The following is a 27,648-nucleotide window of genomic DNA, read 5'->3' as shown; positions in this document are numbered from 1 at the left end:
GTAAGAATTTTTTGAATTGAAAATTAGTAGTACACGGGTGCCTTAAAACAGCTTACTTGATTTAGAAATATACATCGTGTTGACTTTCAGTAGGACAAGTAATCCAAGTACACCCGGACTTTTTTGAAAACACTTAACCAAACATTTCCTTTAAAACATTTGTTTCAATAAAAGGAAGAAAATAAGTAAATTTTACAGTTAATGACATAAGTTTCTTACCAAGCCAGGAAGCTCACAACATTTGTCTCGATTGGCCCATGAGGTAGCACAAACAATGTCAAACATCTGCAATTGCAACTGTTTCAAAATAAGGATGACATACAAGATGATTGTTAGTTGTAAGATCAGTGCAAAACAGAGCCATCAGCAAGAAAAGCTTCCTTCAAGCTACCTTCATTCAAGCACTCAGACTAGACAGAGGAGTGGCCATCAACTTAGAGCCATTAGTCACAAATATGCTAACTTAAATTGTAAAAAGACTTATGTTCTAATCAACGTGTCCAACTATCAGCTATGCTATTGATTGAGCAAGCTGTTCAATGTGAAATGCTGTAGGCATTTGATTGTCTTCACCTCCCTGACCCAGTTCCTGGTTTTGTCCAGTGGTGCTTTCCAATACTTGGTTCCAGCAAAGGAAGCATGAAGAGACAGGTGTAAGACAGCTGAACTTCTCAAAATATTCAACTTGTCTGGTGCTCAGATTTTATCTGGAACAAGATCTCCTGTAGCATATTACTTACACTGGAACTGAGCCACAGATAATATTTATCATCTTCTCCAGTTTTATTTTATTTTAGAATGTGCCCGCTTTTATCTATATTATCCTCAGGCAATGAAACGTTATGAATGGTGAAAAGCTTGCTGCATGACAACTGTGGTCAGAAAGGAAAATTCCCACCTCACGGCTGGGAACATGCTATGGACAAGAATTTAATCTACAGGAACACAAACATTTGGTAAAAATTACAGCTGCCAGGTAGTCAGAAACAATATACTAAATAGGACTCAATGGTAAAACCAAGTGCCTCCATTACAGCCTTGATCTGAATAAAAAATGGGTCTAGTGAGATTAAGCTTTACTCAGCTTATATTTCCATTCTTTCTCCATGCCTCATTTACTTGCATACTGAATAGAGAAGGGAACAGAACAGAACACCCCATTAAATTAGCCCCACATGTTAAAAATATTGAGGAATGGCTAGAGATAGAAGAATGATCTTAAGTTTTGCTATTATTTTTATTTAAGCAATGGTAAATCATTAATTTCAACAGCATTATTTTAAAACTAGAACAGAGGAATAAAGAGTTTTAAAACTTCATTGCTTCTAGAGGTGTTAAAATAAAATAGAAATGGGTACCTTTGATTTTGCTTCATTTTTTTCTTACATAAGTCAACTATTATATTTTAAACAAAGGAATATTTCAGTATACATAGAATTTCTCCTTATCTGCCAGCAGATTAGCTGTTGAAGTGCAACATGAAGGGAAGTTCTGGACATTTGGGTTGGGTCTACAAAGGTCTAGTCTGAATCAAACAGTTCTGTGTCCCTGGCTATTTCAAATCCATGCTGGCTCCATGTGGAGCCACTTAGATATCTCTTCATTACACATCTCAGGGCTACTACTTTCAGAAGTCTCATTAATTTGCTTAACTCAGAATGACCCTGGGCATTTACATGCTACTACATTTAAGCAAATCAGACATCTCTGAAAAGGACTGCAGAAACACCTCAGCCGGTTGTGCAGAAATCACTTCAGGGTCAGACATAAGCAGTATTTCCACTTTTTCCATAAATCAGTCTGTCCCAAGCTATTCTGTTATCCTAAACAATGGAAGTCTGACATTACTGGTTAAATTTATGCAGTCCTACACAGGACCGTATACGCATTCATGTGCTCGGTTAAACAATCCGGAGATCCATAGTGATAGAATATGTTGGTGTAAAATAAAGAGCAAATAGACGTTCTCTGAATTGCTGTATTCACCATCCAAATGTTGAATGACTCAGTACTCCTATTTTAAAATATTATGTGGGTTGTTCTGACTCAAGCTAAATAACTAAACAAAGCTTTCTTTGCTACCATTAGCCTTTTATTCATAATTCTGAGTATTCATATAAATTTTGCTTTCTAGATCTCCAATACTGCAAGCAAAGTCAGCAATACAGAAAAGTCTACTCATCCTTATCTGATCAGGCTACAGTTCTGCAAAGTATTCCCAACAGTAGAACACATCAGATCTTAATTCTTTTAACATTACACACATGTGGAGATAAAACAAGATAAATATTGATGAAAACGAAGCATGAATAAAGAAAAAAAGTTGTTATTTGTAAGTAAACTACATTTTAAAGCAAGATTTCTTATTCAATCCCACTGAAGGAATAAAGAACAGTATTTGCTTCTTGTCAAGGTTAGGTTTCTCTGCTCTAGCTGTTTGGAACTTCTAACCCAGAGATGTCCCACTGTTAAGGGCTGTTGAAAGGGCTAGGTACGTTTAGCCTAATTCCCTTTCTATTCAGCCTGTCTCAGATAAATGTTTGTCTGTTCAATGAACTGTAGTATACCATACTCATCAGTGGACAAAAAACTCTTATTTGGGATATATTCCCTCAAAATTGTTTGACAAATCACAGAATATCTTGACTTGGAAGGGATCCACAAGTATCACCAAGTCCAGCTTCTAGATTCACATAGGACCACATGAAAATCAAATCATATTTCAGAGAGCCATGTTCAAATGCTTCCTGAACTCCAGGAGGCTTAGTGCCATAACCACTGTCCTGGGGAGCCTGTGCCAGTGCCTGACCACCCTCTGGTGAAGAACCTTCTCATAATACACAACCTGACCCTCCGATGACAAAGCTCCATGCCATTTCCTTGGGTCTTATCGCTATCAGCATGAAGCAGAGATCAGCATCGCCCCTTTGCTCCCCTTGTGAGGAGCTGTAAGCTGCCATGAGGCCTCCCCTCAGCCCCCTCTGCTCTGAGCTGAACAAACCAGGTGACTTCAGATGCTCCCCATACATCTTCCCCTCTAGATCCTTCACCATCTTTATAGCCCTTCTTTGGACTTCTTCTGTTAATTTTGTGTCCTTTATCTATTGTGGCATCCAAAACAGCACACAGTGCTCAAGGTGAGGCTGCATCAGTGCAGAGCAGAGTGGGACAATTCCTTCCCTTGCCCAGCTGGCCTCATGCACCCCATGACACAGTTGGCCCTTCTGGCTGCCAGGGCACACTGCTGACTCATATTCCACTTGCTGTCAACCAGAACTCCCAGATTCCTTCCTAGAAAGGTGCTCTCCAGTCTCTTATCCCCCAGTCTGTGCATATATCCAGGGCTGCCCCATCCCAGGTGCAGAATATGGAACTTGCTCTTATTAAACATCATATGATTGATAATTCCCTGTATCAATCATATGATTGATGATTTCTTAAGATCTCTCTGCAAGGCCTCTCTACCTTTGAGGGAGTCAGCAGTTTCTCCCAATTTAGTGTCACCTGCAAGCTCACTTTACAATACATTCAAGTCCCGTGTTCATGTCATTTATGACAATATTAAAGAGAACTTTAAAGAGAACTGTCCCTAAAGTGGAGCTCTGCGCAATCCCAGTACTGACTGGACTCTAGCCAGATGTTACTCTATTTCTTATAACCCCTTTGAGCCTGACCAGTCACATTCACCCATCACATTATGAATGTGCTGCTGGACATTTTGTGTGGAGGATATTATGAGGAACAGCATTCAGAACTTCAACATTCATGTTATTTTGTTGGCTTCAGTTATATTGGCTTTTATTGACTAAAAAAACACACTAAAACCATTCTAAAAATGTTAAACTGTTCTATGTAGACATGGTCACAAGCAAGCACTAAACTAGCCAAAAATTCCAATTTTCATATCAAATTAAAACTATTTTCACAATTTTTATTTTTGTTATACACGTGGCGTTATAAACCCCTTAAAACTATGAAGCTACTGGGACAGACTAAATCCCAATACTCAATTTTCAACAGTAGAACATGTGAAATATAACGAAGCACAAAGATCTAAGCCTCCCATACAGTCTACTATCTTCCCATGACATTCAGATCAGGGATTCCCTGCCCAAGATTTGTTTTTTTTCACAATTAGTAACACCCATTATTTCCTTTCCACTGATTTGCCAAGACATCCCCAAAATCATAAATATTTGGCATACACAGAATTCTACATAAAGAAGCAGCACTGGGGTGTGCTGCTGTTGTGTAAAGAGTTACTGTCCTGCCTCCTACTACTTTCCTTTGATATCCTCTAATTTTTGAAGAAGACACCGCTTCATTCATGTCTTAAATGTGACCATCCACACAAGTTCTATTCAGGATTAATACAGTGTGCAGAACTGAGATTTTAAAGAATGTTATTTGTATGCTTTCTTGACCTGCCTGTAACTTGGTAAAATTTCAAGGCATCTACAGTTGCATGGAGTAAAGAAATTACATCTTCAGCTGCACATTTTTAGTCTTACGTAAGCTTTACTGTTCATTTGAACAAAATCAAATTTTTCAGTGAGTGGGTAATCCAACTTATCTTTTATAGATTCCTGGGTTCTAACAAAAGACACAATTTCTTTCCACTTCTCTTTACAAAGCCTTCTTTAATTCCAAGTTTTTCTAAGTTTGCCTTTTTTCTGTTTCTATTGGGAAGTGACTACAAAAGTTTCTCTGTATAATTGTCTTTACAGGCTTGATATAATTATTATCTGCAAGTTTGAGCACTAAGAGTTCTTTTTTTTGTGCACAGAGAGGTATTCTGAGGGCTCATTTTTGACTAAAAGAGTACTTGCATATAATAACAAGTAAATACGTTTTTGAAACTTCATTCCTATTCAAATCAAGCCTTGAGTTCAAGGTTCACATTCTATGATAACGTCTCTCTAGAGTCAACAAAGTTCAAAGAAAATCAGCAAACAATGCTGCTCAGCAAAGAAGCCTTCCCTTCTCACCAGCCTGGCAGTTCTCCCTCAGCAACTAAATCTACCTAGAATAATAAACAAAACTTAGAGTTATCTAAGGCAAAATGGAAAGAATCCCGTAAGTTGCCACGCAAACAGAATGACCAATTATTGTTTCTAGGATGACAATTTCAGAGGAATTAAAGAGATAATTTGGGCATTTTTAAATATCTTAATATTTAGATATTGAAGTCATTAAGAAATAGATAAACTAACGCAGAGGTTTTGGGGGGCAATCTGTGTCAAACCAGTTATACTATTTAATGAACAGAAAGCGTGCATGGGGGCAAAAAGTAGGAGGGAATAAGAGACACAGGGCACTATTATTACTGAATATAAAGTTCAAAAATTCCAGGTAAGTGAGTTATATATTATATTTCTCTGTGTAGTACAATTTGGAACACAAGTCATAACCAAATATATTTGACTGTGTTTGTGTATGTGTTTGTGAATAATGTCTGATCAGATGTAAAATATTAAAAATAAGTTTTACTCAAGCAGAGAATTGTTGCAAGCTTTTGCAGAATTTCTGAAATTATGGAGCTCTTGTATTTCAGATATAAGTTCATTCTGCTTTAACTTAAAACACAAATATCCCAAATGCTTGTTTTAAGGATTTTCAAACGGTTTAAAGAATTGTTCTTATTCTACTCACTGGTGCAGAGTTGTCTCTTGGTCCTCTGGATCTCACCATTCTTCCCAGCACTTCTATGCCATCAGAACTAATGTTCCCTGCTGCATTAATGGTTTTCTCACCTGCTTCTTTGCAGTCAATAATTATCTTGGCTGTAGTCTTGCTGATAACAACATGCAGCTAAAGAAAAGAAAATATGCTTTAACATACCAAAGGAGCACACATAACATATTAACGTGTGGGGCATTTTTTTAAATGAGTTCCTAATTTCATGTTTGCTAACCAAACCGAGACTAATCCATAGCAAGTAATGTAGATGGCCTCTAGAGGTCCCTTCCAACCTGAATTACTCCGTGATTCTAATCTGCTTAATGAATTTAGCTTATTTCTCTGCATAAAACATCTGCATAAAAACTGGCAACTTCCCTAATTTACTCAGAAGAAAATCATTTATTACTGACAAAAGGACTGCATAAGGTTCATATATCACACAGATCTCTCACAACCTTTGATTTATGTAGTCAGTAATATTTCCTGAACCCTGTGTGATTCTTCTACATAGTATTGGATTTCACCTTTATAGCAGCTTGCAAAGCCAAAACTAAGCAGTAGAAGTTACTCTGCATACTATACTTCACCATACAGGAAAACCAGTGAAGGTTTTACACTGCAAGAATATCAAATCCCATCAAGTGCATTACAGAAAAGCAGAGCATAGAAACCTTATTCCTTCTGCCTTGACTTGCACTCTGCTCTCCACCACTGATGCAACAAAAAACTTCCCCAACAGAGAGAACAATCCTTGTCACAATTGTCCTGTCACCGGCAAAGGCAAAACTCAATTAGGCAAAAGAAATAGCAATTTTTTTGGCATGGAAGAGTCCAGATGAAGAGCTGGTAAAAATGCAGTATCTGCTCCATATCAGTACACTATATGAAGTTCAGAACCTAAGGTGGAGGTGAGAAATCCATGAAGGACTCCTGCAACTGCTTTGCTCTGGGCTCAGCAGGAGCACTGAGTTTGGTCTCATATCTTTCAAGCTCATATAACAAGGATCATCATTCAAAATGCAGAAATATATTTAAGAGGAAAATTTGCTATGATCTTATATATTCTTCCAAAGCAAGACTTGAAAAAGTCACTGTTAGACTTCTGCTCTGACCTACCATCTCTTTCTTGCTTTCACAGGTAAAAAAAAAAAAGAAGTCTAGAGTAGTTAAAGAGAAATTGAGCTCTATGAACACTATCCCACAATCCATAGTCATCCCTCCCTCCCCCTCCCCCACCCTTTTTCTTTTTTTTTTTTAAGAGAAAGATACAGAAATCAGGAATAAAATTGAACCACAAAAATACCATCCACAACTAACATGCTACAATCCCAACATTACCTCATCTGCTTTTGGAAATAATGCTACAAGATCTCTTACAGCCAAGACAAGTTAGACACATCATACCCCCTTAAAATATGTTTAAAAATAACAATTCAGGTCAATAGAAGCATAGTTTTTCTTTTGTTTCTTTGTTTGTTTTTTGCATAATTTTTTTCTTTACTGTTTGGTTGACATTTCCAACCTAAACATTAAAAGCAAAAGCCAATTCATTTCTACATTCTACATATAGCTCGAGGCAGGTATTTTTAATCAAGTCTAAAATACAGGCGTAAAGCGTGACATTAAAATTGACCACATCAGCTTCATCATAGAAACAATGATTTGTTTAATGTTGATTCAATATAGCAAAGAGACTTAAGTTTAGTAAATGGTTCTGAAAGCACAAAATACATTTCTTTTTGCGGTGGATTATCACATAAAGGAAGATTTCAAAACATGAAAATTTCCCATTCCGAATGAATAGGAATTTATTATTATTATTATTATTATCATTATTTTACTATTAGCATTACTAACCTTATGAAAACTTCCATAAAATATCTTTCTTATTTCAGGACCTTCAAAAGTCACAGTTTGAAAATCTCCTTTGTAGTCATAGTTAAAGAAAGTCAGAGTTTTACCACCATCTGTACAAGAGTAAGAATAAGAATTTGTTGTTAGAGAAAGAAAAGGCCCGATACATTATTTGAAAATGTTAAATTTTTATTTAACAAAAAAGATCAAAGATGTCTGTTGTCTAAGAGAAGATATTTTTAAAAAGCCACACACACACACACACACACAAAAAAAACCCACACAAATAAACAGCTATTTGTAGAACTGTTTCAAAAATTGAATTCCATTTTGTTTGACATTTTGAAATTTACTTATGGTATGAACTAGTGCGAAAGTCAATACTGTATGTGGAAAAATGACAATGTTAATAACATTTTCAAAGTCGTTACTCTCAGTTTACACCAGTGTACTCAAAATTTTACTCCCAACTCCAAATTAGGCTCAGTTACATTCAGTCTATAAAATAACCACCAGAAACCACAACCTTCAGAGATTCAGGCAGTTGTTCTAGCAGAAGATTAAAACATTGGCAATAATCAACCTAGAAAATGAATGAACCATTCATACAGTTAAGGAATAAACCACAGATATGATACAAAATACATACTATCTAAAATAACTCCAACCAGTGGTTCATATTGTTCATTTAAAATCTCCCAAAGAGCAAATGGTTCCTGAGGTGTATCGGGAAGTATACGAAAGAGAAATGTAATGGTGTAATCTGAAGGGAGACCTTCAGGATGCAAATATCTGTAAAACAAATAAAGTTTTTTAAACCAAAACAAACATTGAATCTTGTGATTTACATATCAAGTGTTCACTTAACACATTTTCCACAAATCTATATTGGTCTTTGGAAATCAAGAGTGAGAAACAATATGAGCAAGCATTTCCAAAATCTGTTCAACTAGATAACAATCATGGAATCATAGAATCAAAAGGTTGGAAAGGTCCTACAAGATCATCTAGTCCAAACTAGTCCTCCCATTACCCGTGCTACCAAAAGCCACTAAACCATATCTCATAGCTCCTCAAACAGATGCCACTTGAACATTGCCAGGGACGGTGACTCCACCACTTCCCTGGGCAGGCCATTCCAGTGCCTGACCACTCTCTGAGAGAAGAAGTTTTTCTTTATATCTAATCTAAATCTCCCATGGTGCAACTGTGGCCATTTCCTCGGGTCCTAAATCAAAAGAATGCTCATGGAAATTGGAGTTTATCTTCTCCTTTGAAATTTACAAAGATGCCATTATTTTTTTTTTTTTTTTAATAAATTTGAAGATCAAACCAGGTGTCAGATTGACGTGAACCTGAAATTAACTATGTTAAAAGGTTTTAGAATAAATAAATTGCTTGATTCCTTAATTCATTTTAAAGGGATCTGAAAGGAACCTGGAAGATTCATTTAATCAATTTCTTTTCCCAAAATATGACCCTTTCCATCTAAAGTTTTTCTTACACTTTTAATATGTATTGATATGAAACATACTGGAAAAAGCGTTAAATATGATATACAATGTATATATTCCCCACAGTGGTCTGTAGATGACTACAGTTGACACTACACTGTACCTTCTCCAGGGAGAAAAGAGAAAGAGAATTTAACAGGTGTAAGAACAAAGCCTTAAAGTACATCCATTATAAAAGAACCAACAAAAGAAAATTCAATAAACAGGTAGGGGAAACACAAGGTTTGGGGATAAAGAAATTAAAAAGGAGAATAGCATTAATGATACTCAGTGTACATATGAGATGAGAAAATAAAAGCAGTATTATTCAGACGTACCTGTACATCATCAAGAGAAAGGCATTCTCTGAACCACAAAAGAGACTGAAAGCCTAAAGTAGTGAGATTGGGCTGGATTGGGCTGGGGTGGCAACCAGAGAAGAGCACATAAATGCAGCAGATCCAATCAGAAAGAAGCAGGAAAGGAAAAAGAAGTGAGCAGTTCTAATCTCCACTCAGCGTAGACCCAGAAGGAAACTAAACAAGTAGAATGTGACATAGCTCCAAGGATGGCTCCAACTGGGACACAACAGGGTAATCACACAACAAGAATAAGAAAACTTTACTAAAACGTTTATAAACCATTTCACAGTGTTATTCTATCTTGTTTGCCTCAGCTAAGAAACCACTTTGTTAATTCTTCTCGTTTAATACACTAAAGCCATTGCTGTTGTCTGGTGCCATGTAACACAAACTAGGGAACTGGGCACGAAGGCATCAAACATAACCTACACATTGCCGAGAGAAGAAATGAAGGTTTTCCCATTGCTTCCTGTCTGAGGAACTAAAGGTAAGTTCTATGGGAGGTTTCTTCACTGTCTCTTCCACACCTCTGCCAGGACACAGTCCTTGATACTGAACTGCACCCTGACTCTCAGGAAGGTACAGTAAAGTGTTTAGAGAGACTCATTTTAGCATAAGGAGGATAACCTTCCTCTGTATTTAATACATAGATAGACTGAATCAGAAAGGCACCTAAAGCAGCTTCCCACTCCCACACTTGAAAGAAGCTCTCTACTTTTCCACTCACTTCAGGCAAAGTGTACGAAGATAAACCTTACTAGATTAACAATAATTTCAAATACCTTTCCTAAAAATAAGTCATTCTGCACTCTGGAAGACCTCAGTCTTTCACAAAGCATTACTGATATAAGCCTGCATGAAATTGCTAGATGTCAAACTTGCATGGACCTGAAAGTGGCTCATATAGGAAACCCCAAATAGGCACGGAGTTTATCTACTTTTTCCTACAGCTGTTATTTTTGAAGGAAACTCTGGACACCAAATGCTCTATTAATTACCATAATGTAGATATGAACTAGCATCTCTGTTCATCTGACGTAAAAACAGCAACCCTTGAAATGAATAATTGTCTGCAGTGGACAGCTAACTTCATGTGTTTTACAAATATTTATATATTAATACATACTTTGTAGGCTGGGACACCAGGGCATCCTTGTGCAGTCTGTAACATGGGTAAACATTAAATGTACCAGGTTCCATTGAAACTCCATCAATGGCTGAAAATTCCTTCTCAACCAAGCCAAACATTTCCATCATTTTAAATCCTGGAAGACACCAAAATATACATTTTACTAATTTAAATAAAATTAACACCACATTGCAGGAGAGGAAAAAAGGACAAAACCAGTTGCATCAATGAGTTTCCTATCACCATCTGTAAAACAGATGTTAACGTAAAGTTTACTTTATTACTTATATTGTGAAAAGTAGGTAATGAAAAAAAAAATACATAAATCTGGAATAAAACCAAACACAAAAATAGCTTACCTGCAAAGTTGTCGCCATCTTTAAATACCAGTGGACAAGCTGGAGGAAAAAAAAAAAGGGGGGGGGGAGGATACATTTAAGGATACAAGTGTGGTCCCATCAGTTCAGAACAACGGTCTACTCAATTCAGTACTCTATCTTTAGAATTAGCAAAAGGAGATGCTGTCTAGGAAAGGCATGCAAGTCTGGCCACTTTCCACTCATTCAGTCTTGCTCCTCAGGATCCACAATGACTGTAGTAAAGATGCCAAAGGGTACAACCCTGAACGTTCCACATAAGCACCCTTTATACAACTGTTGTCCGTGGATTGGTTCAATCCTTCTAGGAACCTAAGATATGCGCACAAATATTTAATAACTGTGAATCTGTTTCTTCTATCTTGCTTCTTGAAGGGAAGAATGCACACTAATCTCCTCCAGGAAAGGTGCCCTAGGAAATCAATAAGTCTACATGCGAGGTGTCAAATATGACACTCCACAGCACTTCCATTTAGAGATCACTTTTGGAATACAAGCACAAGTGACAAATACTACTGTTGAGTATTCTCAACATTTTAAGTTCTCTCTAACACTGAAAGTAGATACTGGTCAAAAACAAAGAATTGAGGGGACACAAGCAGCATTCTTGCATTCACCAGTTCAATGCCTGCTTCCTGCACTCTTTAGAGTGATTCATATCAGCTATACACTGCCTACTTCCTGGTTTATGTATCAGAAAACATACTGGGGGCACACACCCAGAGCCATCTGAATTATCGGCCTGTAACCATCAGATGTTTTTCCAGAATGTCTTCTACTTTTTTTTCTTAAAGAGCCCAAACTGTGGCATTCTGACAGATTTCTAAGAATTTGGGCCTGTTTCAAAACTGAAAAACTTTTTTTTCCCCACAACCAATGGATCTATTCTAGACTTTTAGAAAACAACTATTAATTATATTGAAATTATAATACCTCCATCTCCTTATTTTTTATGGAAATAACATTACAGTTAAAATATCTGCATGAAATTATATTTAGAAGATCAATTTTCATGAATCTCTTAATAGAAAATTGTTACCAAAAAACCCATAGTATTTAGCACTTATTTTAGAAATAAGAATAAGTCAAATGGCTAACTTGCTGATGCAGTTTCACAAACAAAAGTAATCAGCTCATCTTCAATCTTTGTAAAGGCATCAAAGTCATCCACAAAGAAGACGTGTCTTTCACTGGGCTTGCTGCCAATATTAACTAACTCTGAGTAATCAGCATCAGCAACTCCTATAGCAAAAAAGCTGAAACCTGTAAAACAAAAAAGAACACTTTTGTGAGTTATTCATTTAAAGAATGGAAATGAAATACAAACACAGCTAGATTTGCACTGGCTCCTCTCCTGATTAAATACAGTAGTGGAAATTTTATTGCGGTTCTATCACACAAGATCACATGTGATCAAAATAAAGGTGATACATTCTCTATGAAATATTTCTTTTGGCTATTTATGCTTCATAAGTTAATTAAAACTTAATGTTTAAGTGTTCTCTTGAAGACATAAAGACTAGACAATTGTTTAAAGTTTTAGCACGTTTGAATTCTTTTTTAATTTAATGCTTTACTGTATCATCCATAAAAATTTCCACTCACTTCAGGCAAAGTGTAGGAAGACATATTAAGTATACCATAAATATAAAGCTCAAAAAATAATTTCCTATGGGTCTTCTACAGATTTTGTTCTGTGCCATATATTAATCAGAATGTTCAACCTACTGCTGTCTCATGAGTGAACACTAAAATGCATTCTTATATCATCAGCAATTTAACTGCACTGATCAAATCTGTTCTATGCAACCTGCATGAATATATATTCTAACCTTTGAGCTAGGCTTCAAAGATTTAAATGAAATTAGAATCACATCCTGTATCTTCGAAGAGCAGCAAATTAAGCAAAAATGTTTCTACATTTTCCTTTCCACAAAAGATAAAGAAAGATAAAGGCTGAATATTGTTGATGGACATACTGTTCTTGAATACCTAAAGCTCGAATTTACGCTAGTCAAACAATATTTTCTTTAAGTTTGAATGAGGCCCAGGGACATTTATTACCTTCTGCAGAGCTTTTTATCATAACAAAACTTAGATTTAATATATTATAACAATATCTTCATGTTCAATCCAACATCAGCACCTCTTCCTCCTAGTCTCTATCACAGGTAAGTCTGTACTTATCTGAGGTCTAAGCAGACCACATGCAAAAGGAAATGGAAGGCAGGAGGTTTTTTGTCCAAGGTAACTGTGATGACATAACCAGTCAGCAGCTGAATCCCCATCATACACTTTCTCCTCTGGAAGTCATGGCCAGTTTAATAGGTAATATAAGTAATATATAATAGACAATTGCAAAACTTACTTGACAGATAAACATTTTTTTGTTTAGTTTAGACTCCAATTTAATGTCAAATATCATTTTCGTTTCCTTGATAGCTGTTTAAAACAATGTATCCATACCCTACTATTTTGTAACATATTATTTTAAAAGGCACTGAATTCACCATCTAAGAATGATGCAAGCAGGCAACTAAGTTCAGATGACTACACCGGATTTCGGGAATCAGTAATATCCACTGGTATCTTCATAGCTGCCAAAGTCTAAAGACTAATCACAAAGCACATATTTAATTTCTTCTTAGACCTTCTGACATCAAAATGATTATAGCCTTTATCTTCTGTCCTTTAGCTTCATTCTATATGACATTTGGTGTCCTTAGGATTTTGATACAAACTTCAGTCATTTCTACGTGTCTAACCCTGTTCTTACCTCTAGGCATATAACGTGTGTCTCTTTAGTTAAAATTGGTGTTAAAAAAAAAAAAAACAAAACAAAAAGCAATGATTGTAAAATGAGAGCAGATCAGAATCAACAAAAGAACATACTGGAGAACTTCAAAGGACCTCTTGTATACAAAATAAAACAATTCATTTCGCTGGTAACCATAAGACTACATTAGTCTTATACAGTAGAACTATACAGTAGTCTATACAGTAGAACAGATTCATATAATCATGTCCTCTAAATTCTTCACCATGGGAGCAATTTCATTAACTGCTATGTTTGCTGGTTTATTTAAAGTTGGAAAACATCCTGGAACAAAATTTACCCTATTTTTTCTCTAAACATAAGTAGTTGCAATGAATAGGAAAAAAAAAAAAAGGAAAATATGAATAGTTCTTAAAACTACACGTTACCATCTAGTTGCATTTCTCTGGAGACTTTGTTCACATCGTCCTGTGATCGCCCATCAGTAATGACAACCAAAACCTTTGGAATGCCCTTTCTCATGCCTGCCTCTCCAGTAAACAAGACTTCTCTTGCATGTTTAATGGCTTTGCCTGAAATAGAAAAAGTTGTCAATATACTTTCTCTGTGACATAAATCCAATTTCTACTGGCTTTTCATATCATATGTTAGATATCAAAGAAAGGAGAAATCTCCATATGCTCTGTCTCAAAAATGTCTGCCCAGATGTAGGTTTTAAGACCTGAATAATTATCATGAGACTGCACTAAGCTGACGACTTTGCTGTAAATGGATTTTGGTAGGAGTTGTTGGATCCTTGGTAGTCTGTAAAATACTGCATTCTGTTGATATTAAAATAGAGATTCAGAAGTTTAATTTTGACCATAAGTTTTGAAAACTTGACAGCTTCAGTCATCAGTTTCTTCAGTCCAGAAGCTGAAGTTGAGGAACATCTTTGAAAAAGGGTACTTGGGGCTGGTTAGAGGTAACAATAAATTCCCTTTCTGGACTGTAGGGGCACATCCAGGTAACAACCGAAAGTACCATGGCGGCATTTTTTTGAGTAAACCGAAAATGTGTCATTTTGATACTACTGAAATTTGATGCAATGCAACAGCTGCAAGAAATTTCTGTGCCGTCTGAGAGTAATAAAACATATGGTTTCCAACTTAAACTTTAACCCTTCCAGTACTCATCTTTAATTTCTTCCCATCAGAGAGATGGGAATTAAATAAATTAATTAAAACATAACTGCATTCACTTAACTGACCTGTTCTCCCAGCTCAGTTTTAACTATACCACTGCGGCTTAAGTGTTCTCCTCCTCCCTCCCTCCCTGACTGTTTACCTCACTGTTGGGCAGAGGGGTGCATACTCAGCAGTAGAAAGTGAAGGGTGTAAACTGTAAACTTTTTAACTTCAAAGCCCAACTTCTCATTTCCAGTGTGGAGATACCACATTCTCACTGCTTCTATACTGATATCTTAAACTATTTAGCAAATGGAAAATAAAACAGAATCCTAGAATCTTTTGAGTCAGAAGGGGCCCTTAAAGGTCATCTAGTCCAGCTCCCCTGTAATGAACAGGGACATCTACAGCTCCATCATGCTGCTCAGAGCCCTGTCCAGCCTGACCTTGAATGTTTTCCAGGAAGAGGCCACCTATCACCTATCTGGGCAACCTGTTCTAGTGCCTCACCACACTTACTGAGGCTAAATGCTTTACAGAGAGAAGCAGGGACAAAATCTGCATCACAATTGTGACCTTTCTCACCTGTTTTGGTATTTCCTCCTTTGTAGGCTATTTGCTGAATGGCCTCAAGAAGAGTCTCTTTTGTTTTGTATGCATTCAACTTAAATTCTGTCCTGGGATCATCACTGAATTGAATTATTGCCACCTGTGCATACAGAAGATGTGTTCATTATCAGAGCACCATCCAGTGTGTATAAGCAAAAAGCAAGTGAATTAGAGCATTTAAAACAAGGATTTATCTTGTAATTTTGCTTCATCCTTAAATTGAAGCCAGAACTTTCTTCTTTTAAAAAGCATTCAAAAAATAAAGTTTAATTTTACTCTCCAAAGCTTTGGCAACCACCTAATACTTTCTGGTTTCATTTTGCAGCAAACAGAATGAGAAAAGTAATACCCACTTTGGCAAAAGTACTCTCAATCCAGACCAAAAGTAAAATCCTACTCACAGATGCTCACACATGTACAGTTACTCACACGTGTACAGTTACTTGCACACAGAACTGCAAGGACTTTATTCAGTCCCCATGAATGAACAGCTGCACAAAAGCAACTTACAGCTGGGCAGCAACCCCGAAGCAAGCAACAGAGACATGCAAGAATATGTTCTGATATATGCTGTTACTTGAGTCAAGACTTCATAAAACTGTGTATTAAATCTCTACAACACACAAAACATATTAAACTTCATATTCGCTAAATGGTGCTCTTGAGCTGAAAGGAGCTACTTTCATCCTTAAACTAAGCATGCATGTCAGATTCACTAGCACCACGAGCAATAAATGAACTAAATGAACCTTTCATTTTCCTTATCAACACCACTTCTAGATATAAGATATAAGATTAGATAGATAAATATAGATATATTTAGATATAAACACCACTTATGAGTACTTATGCAATAACATTAACAAAACAAATCTCATTAGACTGATTCAGAGGTGACTGATGAGATACTTCAAGCTTGCAAAATTAATACCATAAATTTTACCATATGCTGTGTGTAAAATAAGATATTAAAATAATAGCTGCCATAAAGCATATTATATATTCTACATAACTATGAAATTATGTTAATAACTTTTTGATTCATCTCAGTTCTGGTGCCCCCTCTGTCTCCAAATGTTGATTACCTGTGTTCCATCAGGGCCAATCTTATCCAAAGCTCCAACAGTACTATACAGAAAGCTTATTATTTTATTGAAATTGTCATCTCCAATACTCCATGACCCATCCACTAGGAACACCAGGTCAGCTTTGGCTGCTTTGCATACTGAGAAAAAAAAAGCAAGTATTCAGGAATTAAAGGAACTCATCTGAAAATCTCATAAATCACTTTAGACAATAAAACTGTCATGAAAAGTCTGTTTCAAATGTTAATAATGCTTTAGCAAAGTGACCTGCTGGTATTGATTTCAGTGTAAGTACAGAATCAGCTGAGCTCTGCAAGGGGTGAATTATCTGCACTGACAGAAGACACTTAAAGGCCATAACAGTTATTTAAATCTAGGCAGCCACTTTCATTTTTATTTAGGCTGTTAAATAAAGTCACACATGCACTTTGCATGACATAGCAAGAATCTGTATTCCACTGTAGAGGTTCTCTTTGGAATCTTGTCCACACCTTAGCTCCTCCCCTTAAATGAAGTATTTGGGAACAGTGCAGTTTTCCCCAGATCACCTTATTTTAGCATGTTCTTATGCAAAATAGAATGCAGAGCTTCATGCATGCCCACAAGTTGTGCACTCTTTTACAGGAACCAGGAAGCTTCAAAGCACAACGGAACAGAATTCTATTGCTCAGGGTCAGAATATAGCAAGGTTAGTTTTTAAACATATTTCACCTTGAAAATAATTGTTCTCCTAAATCCGGAGAATGGGATAGAAAGATAAATATCTGTGTTTAGTTTGTTGCTGATTACACCTTGAATAATTAAAAATAAAAATAAAAAAATAGCATGCACTTTTTCCTGTACCTAGGGATTAAATTCTCAATTGCTGTAAATAGATTTGGTCCTCAGTAATGAGTGAACAGTAATGATCCCCCTCACAGAAGTATTCATGTGACTCTGTACAAGACACTACATGCTCAACTGATAAACAAAAGGAAGCCTGCATTTAAAGAACCTGAACACTGCCAACAATTTTGTCATTAACTGAAGTAGACATATTTTTTTTACATCGTGCTGTTTTAGAAGTTTAATTATCCCTAGGATATCTGCTTCAGTTGCAAAATATGTATGGTTTAAGAGTTCTGGAAAAAGAAAATCTCACAGATGCTAACTTTCCTTTCTGCAAATTTCAACAATACAATAATGATGTCAAATTTTTGGCTCATTAAATTTAAGCCAGCTGCCTTAACAGTGTAGTCGTAGCAAATGCATTTTGACATCTGATCTCCACAGGTCTAAAAGAGTGTCAGAAGCAGAAAATCATGAAACATCTTGAAATTATTATAAATCCACACATGCAGCACTTACCTTCTTTTGCAGGAGGGATTGTAGGTGGTGGTGGTGTTGTTGAAGGAGAAGTTGGTGGCTGAGTTGGAAATGGTACTGAAGAATAAAAGAGAGGTATGTAAAAATGCTTGAAAGGGAAGCCCAACTTATTTTACTTACATTAAACATAGTATTTTCTACTCATCTCCACATTCCAAATTCATTATCTTTAAGCAACTAGTAATGCAATTGGACAGAAAGATAGATGAGCGTGTCTTCCTCTGCTGGTCACCTGAAAAAGGACTGTACTATTAGAAAGCAGTTAGTGGGTACACTTCAGTGTGAATGACAACAGGTTGCTGAATTACTACAGGAGCTGTCCATTTCCGTGTTCCCCAGTGTAGCAGACCCTGTGGTAGCCCCATTATTGACATATTATCCTTAAGTCATTTCGTAAAACATCAGTGTTCTTTTCCTTTCTGATAACATCTAGTCCTTAACCACAGGAAGTATATCTCCACCCACACTGAAAGGAAGAAGGGATTAGTCCTGCCATCCAAAACACTGAGACAGACAGTACAGGAGCAAGCCAGTGTCTGCATCCAGAGCAAAGCGCAGCCACATTTTTCTGAATTCTATAAAACACCCTGTTATGTTTACAGCTAGAAATGCAGTTCCTAGCACAACTCTGCAGGACTGTGGATTCAGTGTTTGCAGCAAAGTTTTAGTAAAGGTTGCCATACATAAATTTGTTACTCTGTCTTCACCTGCTCCTAAAAATAATGACAGACTCTCAGAAACCTACCTAAATACATGATCACTGGTTGAAAGCCTTGCTGCGTGCAAGAGCTCCATTTAGTTCATTTTGATATAGTTTTGGCTGAATTCTCAGAGATAACAACCACATGTTTTGACATCAGTAGCTGAGGAAAAGCTTCCACCTTGGTTCAATAGCATTCTTTTTGCAATTTTTGTCAAGGCAATTATCATAAGAAGCAACAGAGGACATAGAAACATTATGCCTGCAAGTAAGATTACTTAGTATTTGCTATAACTTATGTGATGATTAATAGGCAGCAAATGGAGTTAAATACAACAACTTCACAAAAGACATCTATCCTTGGGAATGCTTAGTGCAAACAGGACTCATTACAAGTCCCATGTCCACATCGATGTTTACTCCCACTGAAATTGATGTTTTTCCATTATCTTCAACAGGAAAAAGGACCAACACTTTGAAATATGTGCAAAGAAACTAACGTCCAGGATCTCCATGGACTTGAACAGGCCAGGAGCTTTCATTTAGAAAGAGCTACAACTTGCACTGCCCTGCTCACAGCACCACAGGTAGATGTCATAGATGTCATCGTGAAACAGTGTCTTTTCCTGATGTGATACAGTAATTTGTTTGCATGAGAAATCTACATAGAGGCCAAAGTGTCCTCTTGCCAATTTATCCTACTAACTTCCCTGAATTGCAGAGCATACAAATGCATTCCTCATGCACCTGAGCAAGTTTGTCCTACATAAGAACCCAAAGTATGGGCAGGTGAACTTGTAGAGAACAATAAATGTTATCAACTATGAGAGAAGGGTAACAGTGCTGTGATATATAGCAGTATAATATGAGAAGCGTATCATCTAGACTGAAAGTAGGCTTGAAGAAAGAAAGACAACATTAAAATATGTTTACTTCATTCTGCTAAACCCATATTTTGTTTCATGGTATTTTGGATGCATGAGAGTAGGGTCCTGCCTTCAGAAACAGCTGCAAGGGGACTTTTTGTCTCATATTACTGAGAATAACACTAGAAAAGGGTTTTTTTTTTTCTTCTTTTCAGGTATATAGGTAGATTGGGTACCAAAGTCTCATTCAACTTTATGTTACAGTGGTGAAAATTTTACTAAATGACAAGAACTGGAGCATATAAAACTTTCTCTTTTTGCTTCATTTTTCTGTTGTTGTTTTTTTTTAATCTTTCCTAACCCACCATTCCTGTTTCATCCTCATTAAAAAGTCCAGTAGCACTGGGGAATACGACTTCATAAATGACACAAAGCAGTGGAGTAAGAATCCTCTGGAGAAAGCAGCCTGTTGTGCACTTCTGCGGAGGAGTCACAATGTAGTCAAAAAAATAAAAACTCAGCTAAAGGAAACAGCATAGGAATAGCACATTTGTAGGCAATCAAACAAAAAAGTAGAAGAAACAAGCAATACTGCTGCTGGCTGAACTCATATCTGCTTTACTCACATGTTGTCTCCATGATGCTTACAGCAGGGCCCTCTATCTCTTGAAGCTGTGCATGGACACTGATTTTATATTCAGTTCCAGGCATTAGTTCAAAGAAGCAATGTCTGGGCACCCCTCCACCAAGATTTACCTCTTGTTTTTTCCCATCTGGAATAAAAAAAAAATAAATCATTTGAATCACACAGAAGCACAGAATCACAGAATGGCCTGGGTTGGAAGGGACCTCGAGGATCATGAATCTCCAACCCCCCTGCCAGGCAGGGCCACCAACCTCCCCATTTACTAGACCAGATTGCCCAGGGCCCCATCCAACCTGGCCTTGAACACCTCCAGGGATGGGGCATCCACAACCTCTCTGGGTAGCCCATTCCAGCACCTCACCACTCTCACAGTAAAGAACTTCCCCCTAACATCCAACCTAGTCTTCCCTCTTTCAACTTAAAACCATTCCCCCTTGTCCTGCTGTTATCTATCCTTTCAAAGAGTTTACTCCCTTCTTGTTTATAGGCTCCCTTCAGGTACTGAAAGGCTGCAAATGAGGTCACCCCGCAGCCTTCTCTTCTCCAGGCTGAACAGGCCCAGCTCCCTCAGCTTGTCCTTGTAGGGGAGGTGCTCCAGCCCCTTGATCATCTTCGTGGCTCTCCTCTGGACCCTTTCCAACAGCTCTCTGTCTTTCTTGTACTGAGGGCTCCATGCCTGGACATAGTACTCCAGATGGAGCCTCACAAGAGCAGAGTAGAGAGGGACAATCACCTCCCTGTCCCTGCTGGCCACCCCTCTCATGATGGAGCCCAGGATACCATTTGCTTTCCGAGCTGCAAGAGCACACTGCTGGCTCATGTTAAGTTTGTCATCCATCAGGACCCCCAGGTCCTTCTCTGCAGAGCTGCTCTCAAGGACTGCTCCTTCCAGTCTGCATAGATGCCTGGGGTTCCTTCGGCCCAAGCGCAAAGCCCTGCACTTTGCTGTGTTGAACCTCATTAGGTTCACCCGGGCCCACCTTCCAACTCTGTCAAGGTCATTGCAGTTTTACTGAATAACATAACAGAAGTCTGAAATTAGAATGGAATTTGACAGCCAACAAAGGGCAAGTAGTTGACAGAAACTTATAAACCATATGCTGCCTTATTCCTTGAGATTCACCTCTCTGCAGTGATCTATGGCGGACATTTCTTGATACATCCTTTGTATAAAGTAGCAGCTGAAGGATATGTCAGATGTCTGCAGGAAAAGAGATGAATTTTGCCCCTTTCATTGAAGTTAACAAAAACTCTAACACTGTCATCAATGGGCTTTGGATCTGGTCCTAAATTATCAGTCTAATGAGGAATTGTTGCATTATGCAATTCCATGGCATCCTTTGTCTATGCCTCTGGTTCTCAGAGTCTATATAATGTGCTTAGTAATTGCAAGAGAGACTGAAGTACACATTGTACTCCAGCTTCCACCACTACCCACTTTAAATGTTGGTTAAGAAATAGAGTTTTACAGGATTTTCAGATAAAGCCTGTTAAATTCTGAACTGGAGAGCAAGCTCACAACGGAAAAAAGCCTGGGTACTGCAAATAGCACATGGTGTATAACAATAACAGTAATAATAACAAGTTGTCAGCAAAATTTATAATTTGTAGCAGAAAGTATTAGAGCAAAATATAAGTAACTGATCTCACATTCTACAGAGTATAAATACAAAATGCTAACCATTCACTGCCAAGGAAAAAACATCTGATGCTTGTCAGGGGGTGTTAGATTGGTATGAAAATAAATGATGACTGCCTGAATGAGTCAAATACCCTATCTGGCTATCAAAACTCTCCATGATAGACGTCAATACGAAGCACTTGTTCATTCTTAAGCTTATTCTGCTCATACTTAAGCTCTGTTGCCTCAGATAAAACAATTCTGTGAGTTCCATAAGATGAGGAACAAGATACCAAAAATGCAGAATACTAGCTAGCTAGAAAATTTGCTTTGTCTTTTACCAGTGAAGACTGCTGCTTTCTGAACAGCTTATCTGTATTTCAGGCTTTCAGATAAACCGTATCACTTGCCATAACACAGAAAGACATTAATCTTTTATAATCAAATTAGAATTACTTTTCATGATATCTTTGATAAATGTCATTAAATGTTATTAACTACACTTCTCCCAAGTTATCCAAGCTTCTAATTTGTTACCACTCAAAAGATAATATACTGGGGATAAGAGAATAACTGCACAAAATGTGACTTCCTGCAATCTCTTCTGGCTACACCTGAGAATCACAATGAAAAAGAAGAGCCATCACTGTCTATATAATCTGTGCTAAAAGCATCAACCACATGTTGCCACATAAAAATATCTCATGCTTATCTAACTCATGTTAGATGAGTAACATTACTATGAGGTATAATTAACAATCAGCTCAATGAGAACAGACAAAACTGGACCCTGTTCCAACAGTGAGCATGTTCTTTCCTGGCTGGGCACTGGAACAGGCTCCTCAAGTGAAGCAGCCATGGCAGCAAGCCTGCTGGAACCCAAGAAGCATTTGAACAATGCTCTCAGACATCAGGTTTGAATTTTGGGTGTTTCTGTCTGGAGCTGGACTCAATGATCCTTGTGGGTCCTATCCAACTCAGGACATTCTATGGTTGTATGGATTTATTGAGGGCTCTCCCCTACTTTACTGTCCTCCCCTAATCACTGTGATCAGTAATGGGTTTATTTACAATCTTAAATGTATTCTGTTCATCTTTTACCCATCTTTTGTCCCTCACAACCATGAACATCTCATGTAATCATCCTTCCTTTACAGATAAGTAAAAAATTCCAACCAAAAAAAGGACAAGTTAACATCTATTTGATATAAAAGGATGGAAATGCTACTCCTACTCCTGAAACTTCCAGTGTATAGACAACTTTTTCATCTGCTCATCTTTTTCAGACTTTTGGGAGCCAGTCTACAAATCTGACCACATACAGTTTCTTAACTCATGCAATCCATCTCTCTGGTGTAGGCTGCAAATTCATATCTAATGATTTAGTAACTTACCCACAAGTGATTCTATAACTACTCTGTATGCAGTAGCATGTCTGTGAAGCTGCCACTGAGCACAGAGACTAGTCATGCGGACTTGATATGTATCCAAATTTGTCACACCGAGGTACACTGAAAATTAAATATAAAAAAGAAATGAGATTTACTCCTCCATCATGACATACAAGAAAAAGCAATGAAAAAATTGTAGTAAAAGAGAATTACAGAATCATTAAGGTTGGAAAAGATCTCTAAGATTATCTAGTCCAACTGCCAACCCATCCCCACCATGCCCAATAAACATTTCCCTCAGTGCCACAACTCCATGGTTCTTGAACACCTCAGGGATGGTGACTTTACCACCTTTCTCAGCAGCCTGTTCCAAGGCATTACCACTGCATCTCACCAGGTGCTGATGCCCCACTGCTCACTCTGCTGAGAGGGGCTGCATGGAGAACAGCAACACATAGACAGCTCCCAAATGTGATGGTTTCTTGCCAGAATCCCCAAATATTCCTGGTATCTCTTTAAACATCTTATCTGTTGGGTCAGCACCCTTTGCAACAACCCCCAGCAGACCTCTGTTTTCAGGGTGCTATAACACAGCTGCAGAGTGCTCACGTTCCCTAACTGTAAGCCACTATGTATGGGGATTAACTGTTGTATTTTATAATGACAATAAGCGGCTTTTATAGCTCTTCTTATAATGCATTAATTTGACTTATCAATGATGAAAGCATTGTACTGAAGAGATCCAATAACACTTCTTTTTTTTTTTTTTTTAATTTTAAATGCTGCTTACAATAAAACTCAAAAATGGAAGGGAAAAAAAGCGCATTTTTAGATCAGAGGTTTGGAGCTAAGATTAAATTATGAACATTCCTAAAATATCAGTCACTACAAATCAGTATAAAATGTCATTATAAAAGCAGTACATCTGCCAAAAATTCTATTTTAAACTGAGGTTTAGATATATAAAGACTAATTCAGGCTATATATAGGGAGTTAAAGGAAGAAAAAAAAAAGAGTAACCATACTTTCCATGAAAGAGATTTGTAAATATTATAGGAAAATATTTGGCTGATAAATAATAGCATCTGTTTAAGACTCCAGTTTTGTTAATGTCCAGTAGTTTATAAAGCATTACATATTTTGATAAGAGACTTCAAAATTCAAGAAAACAATTTTCACACAACTGGAGAAGACTTCAATGTGAAAATTTACTCAAGGAGCTGCACAAAGCTGTATTTAAAGTGATAAACAGTCTGCTGAGATCTGAAAAGCATGAAATCATTCTTACAGGTTTTGGCTACGCCTGTTAGGGCATCACTGAAGCCTGTTGAGTATGAAGCAAATACTTTCACACTGTACTCCGTTCCACTGAAGAGATTTAAAATGAGAATGGTATTAATATCATCTCCTACAAAGGTCTCCAATGCAGGACCAGGGACTGCAAAGAAAAAAAAAAAGAAAAAAGAGATAAAGAAAAAAATTAGAAAATTAGCTCATCCACTCTAGTAACAGGTAATAAAAACGAATCTTAAGACCTATCCAAAATTACATGCAGCCCTAAAGTTACTATTTTTTTTGTTGTTGTTGTTTTTACCATGCACAAAGACAAAGACACTGCTCAGAAGAGTGTACAGTTCTTGTATGGACAACACACTTGGGAAATTCAGCAGTGGGATTCATTATGGCAGGGTTAGACATTGGCATCTGTAAAAACTCTTTTGTTCTGCTTCAGTGACTTACTACTGCCCTAAATAGAGTGCCAAAGATCTTCTCAGTTTGATGGTGTGCCAGGAGCAACAGGGGACAGCAGACACCAGCCAGAACAGTCCCTAAGGGGTTCTTAACACAACAGCATCATTTAGTACTGTGCAGAAATGATAATGAAAATAGAAAAGAATAAAACTATACCAAATCAGAAGCGCAAACAGGTCCTTTCTCACCTCTCCTAGATGTACTGGATAGACTTCAGAAGCCAGATGAAAGTATTGCCTTTAGATATTGTTTTAGTCCCTTAATGGTCACAGTTTTGTTTGCTATCAATAGAGGACATTTTTCTAAAGAACTCTGAATGAAAATAGGTTCCTTGTTTAGCTGCAATGTGCAGGTGGTCAGATGCAGTATAGACAAAATGATCCATGAATAAAAAGGCAATTATCTGGGACAAGTAGGGTAGCAGAAGTAAGTCAAAGAAACGAAAGCTTTGTTTGTGTTGTAAGGGGATGGAAGACAAGGACAGGAGAACTACAGAAGAGAGGTACAGGACAAGAAGAAATGTAGTTTCTGAAGTAAATAGGAATTGGGAAAAAATGACATAAAAAGACAAACTGAGAGAGTTAGGTTTGATCAACACTATGAAGGAAATTTTATGGGAATCTTACTGCTGCCTACAACTACATTATGGGAGGGGAAAGCAAAGATGTGTCATTCTCCTCTGAGGCAAACAGGAAGAAGACAAGAGGAAACTGCCAAAATTTGAAATGTGGAAAATTGTGATTAGATATTAGGAAAAACGATTTCAAAGTGAAAGCAGTCAAAAACTGAAGCAAATGCCTAGAGATGTTTTGAAATCTCCATTCTTGGAGATATTATGAACTTGGCTGAAGAAAACCTAGCGACACCTCTTCCAAGTTGGCTCTGTTTTGATCAGGGAGCTAGAAAGAATGATCTCCAAAGACCTGCATCACTCTGTAACTACAATTTTCTCATATTCAAAAACTGAGACATCAAGTTAATATTATTTTTAAAGAGGTAACTGCAACTATTAGATTTAGTACAAAACTCAGAAAAATACTGTCAAAAGCAAATGACAATTAAAAAAAAACAGTTTAAAAACTCACCATTGATAGATTTGTAGACAATTCTGTAACCCATAGTTGGTGATGGTGGGGCATCCCAACTAATACGTAATCTGTTGTACCATTCATCTGAGACACGTAAATTTCTAGGAGCAGATAAGGGTACTAAAAGGAAATGAAATAGTCTTTACAAATATAATTTGTACAAACACATGCATAAAACACACAAACATGCACATGAAATTCATGAAATATTCAGTTTTCTCAAATTTATGGGCAAATCTGCCAGAAAGAAAGGTTTGTATCAAATTCTTCCTTGGAATTATGCTGATAGATTAATGTCAGTGTACTTCAGAAACTCATATCAAGTTATACTAAGAACTAATCTGGACCTTTGTTCAACAAACCAGGAATTTCCAGATAAATTCCCAACTTTCTTCACAAGGTTTTTTATTTAATATAAGGCAACTCAGAAATAATGTTCTTTCATTTATATAGTTTATCTCAACACAATTGCTTTGAAGTTTTCCAAGTATAAATCCTGCTCTTGTTTCTACTTTCTAATGACCTTTCAGATGTAATGTTCTCACACACACACACACAAAAATTAACACATTAACAGTACAATAGCTTGCTTGATACTATCCCAGCAGGCACTATTTACATTATTTTCTACATTTGCTGGATTGTCCTTTGTGAGCTATCTCTCCAGTATTTACCAGTTTTACTACTCAGTGAGTTTTTCTGAAGACTCACTACATTTAAAATTTGATCTGTCAATTAGAAGCAGCCGATTGCTTACAAGCCAATGAATGAAGATTAATATAAAGCTCTTAAATCATATTCATCAAGCACAGTAAGGCCATGTTTATACTAAAATATACCGCTACAGGCAGGGATAAAAGACCAAAAGAAAGAGCCTTTGTTCATACATATTCTGGTTTAAGAAGAGCAGAAAATTCACACTTACACGTTTTGCCAGGAGCTGAGACACTGACTCCCTCACCATCAGCATAGATTGGAGTAATTGTAACTTTATATTCCGTATCGGGTAGCAGAGGCTGAAGCAGAAGAGTGTTCTGTCTCCCAGGCACCATTATCTGGATAGTCAGGATGCCAGAAACAAGGTTAATGATTAGGGCCAAAACCTTCTTATATCATAGATGAACTGTGATTCCATTAGTACTTGTCACTAACATTTTAAACTCAGTGAGATTCAGAAGTATGAATGGGAGCTGTCTGGCACATGAAGAGGACACAGTAATAAACAAACAAACAAATAAATATGACCTAGTACTTCCTGTACCAAACCTGTTCTTTGAAGTGATATTATTGGAAGCAACTGTCCCAAGGTTCAAACTCTTTATTTTGGATCCTTACCATCTCAAGGTAACACCGCCCATTGTGTGAATCTCTCACCTGAGCCAGTAACCTCACATACTTGGCAAGAAGCTGACAGACCTACAATAAGCCACTTCAAATCAAGAGGAAGAAGCAGAAAATGAGCCTCCAGGTGTTCTGTTATTTTAAAGAGAAATGATGTATCTGAGGATACTGCATCTACATTTTCTGAAGCTGATACACAGAAAAGAAGAAAGCTCTCATCAGGTCTAATGCTCCAGGACACATTTAAACTACCTCTAATTTTGGCAAGGGATACACAGAACGACATTAATCTAGTACACCCAGGTGCTGAGACTTGTCAAAGAAATACTTAATTTGTTTTTCAAA

At 37.1% G+C, this 27,648-nt stretch overlaps 1 protein-coding gene across 10 annotated transcripts in view; it reads right to left on the bottom strand.

Annotated features, from left to right (window-relative positions):
- COL14A1 (collagen type XIV alpha 1 chain) overlaps window positions 1–27,648 on the bottom strand; it is a 120,781-nt gene that overhangs the window by 36,815 nt on the left and 56,318 nt on the right. For all 10 annotated transcript variants that reach the window (XM_040676790.2, XM_040676779.2, XM_040676821.2 and 7 more), the window contains 16 exons: window positions 26,888–27,017; window positions 25,960–26,082; window positions 24,411–24,560; window positions 23,126–23,242; window positions 20,091–20,237; window positions 17,881–17,955; window positions 16,534–16,673; window positions 15,425–15,548; window positions 14,102–14,245; window positions 11,996–12,160; window positions 10,880–10,918; window positions 10,518–10,656; window positions 8,186–8,328; window positions 7,540–7,649; window positions 5,653–5,811; window positions 220–297 (listed from right to left, as the gene is read on the bottom strand). In XM_040676790.2, the coding sequence (XP_040532724.1) occupies window positions 220–297; window positions 5,653–5,811; window positions 7,540–7,649; window positions 8,186–8,328; window positions 10,518–10,656; window positions 10,880–10,918; window positions 11,996–12,160; window positions 14,102–14,245; window positions 15,425–15,548; window positions 16,534–16,673; window positions 17,881–17,955; window positions 20,091–20,237; window positions 23,126–23,242; window positions 24,411–24,560; window positions 25,960–26,082; window positions 26,888–27,017 (1,983 nt within the window). The remainder of the gene's footprint in view (window positions 1–219; window positions 298–5,652; window positions 5,812–7,539; window positions 7,650–8,185; window positions 8,329–10,517; window positions 10,657–10,879; window positions 10,919–11,995; window positions 12,161–14,101; window positions 14,246–15,424; window positions 15,549–16,533; window positions 16,674–17,880; window positions 17,956–20,090; window positions 20,238–23,125; window positions 23,243–24,410; window positions 24,561–25,959; window positions 26,083–26,887; window positions 27,018–27,648) is intronic.

This window comes from Gallus gallus, chromosome 2, assembly GCF_016699485.2.
Source record: "Gallus gallus isolate bGalGal1 chromosome 2, bGalGal1.mat.broiler.GRCg7b, whole genome shotgun sequence".
Taxonomy (NCBI): Eukaryota; Metazoa; Chordata; class Aves; order Galliformes; family Phasianidae; genus Gallus; species Gallus gallus.
Note: the sequence above shows the minus strand (reverse complement) of the source record. Positions and strands in the feature narration are given on the sequence as shown.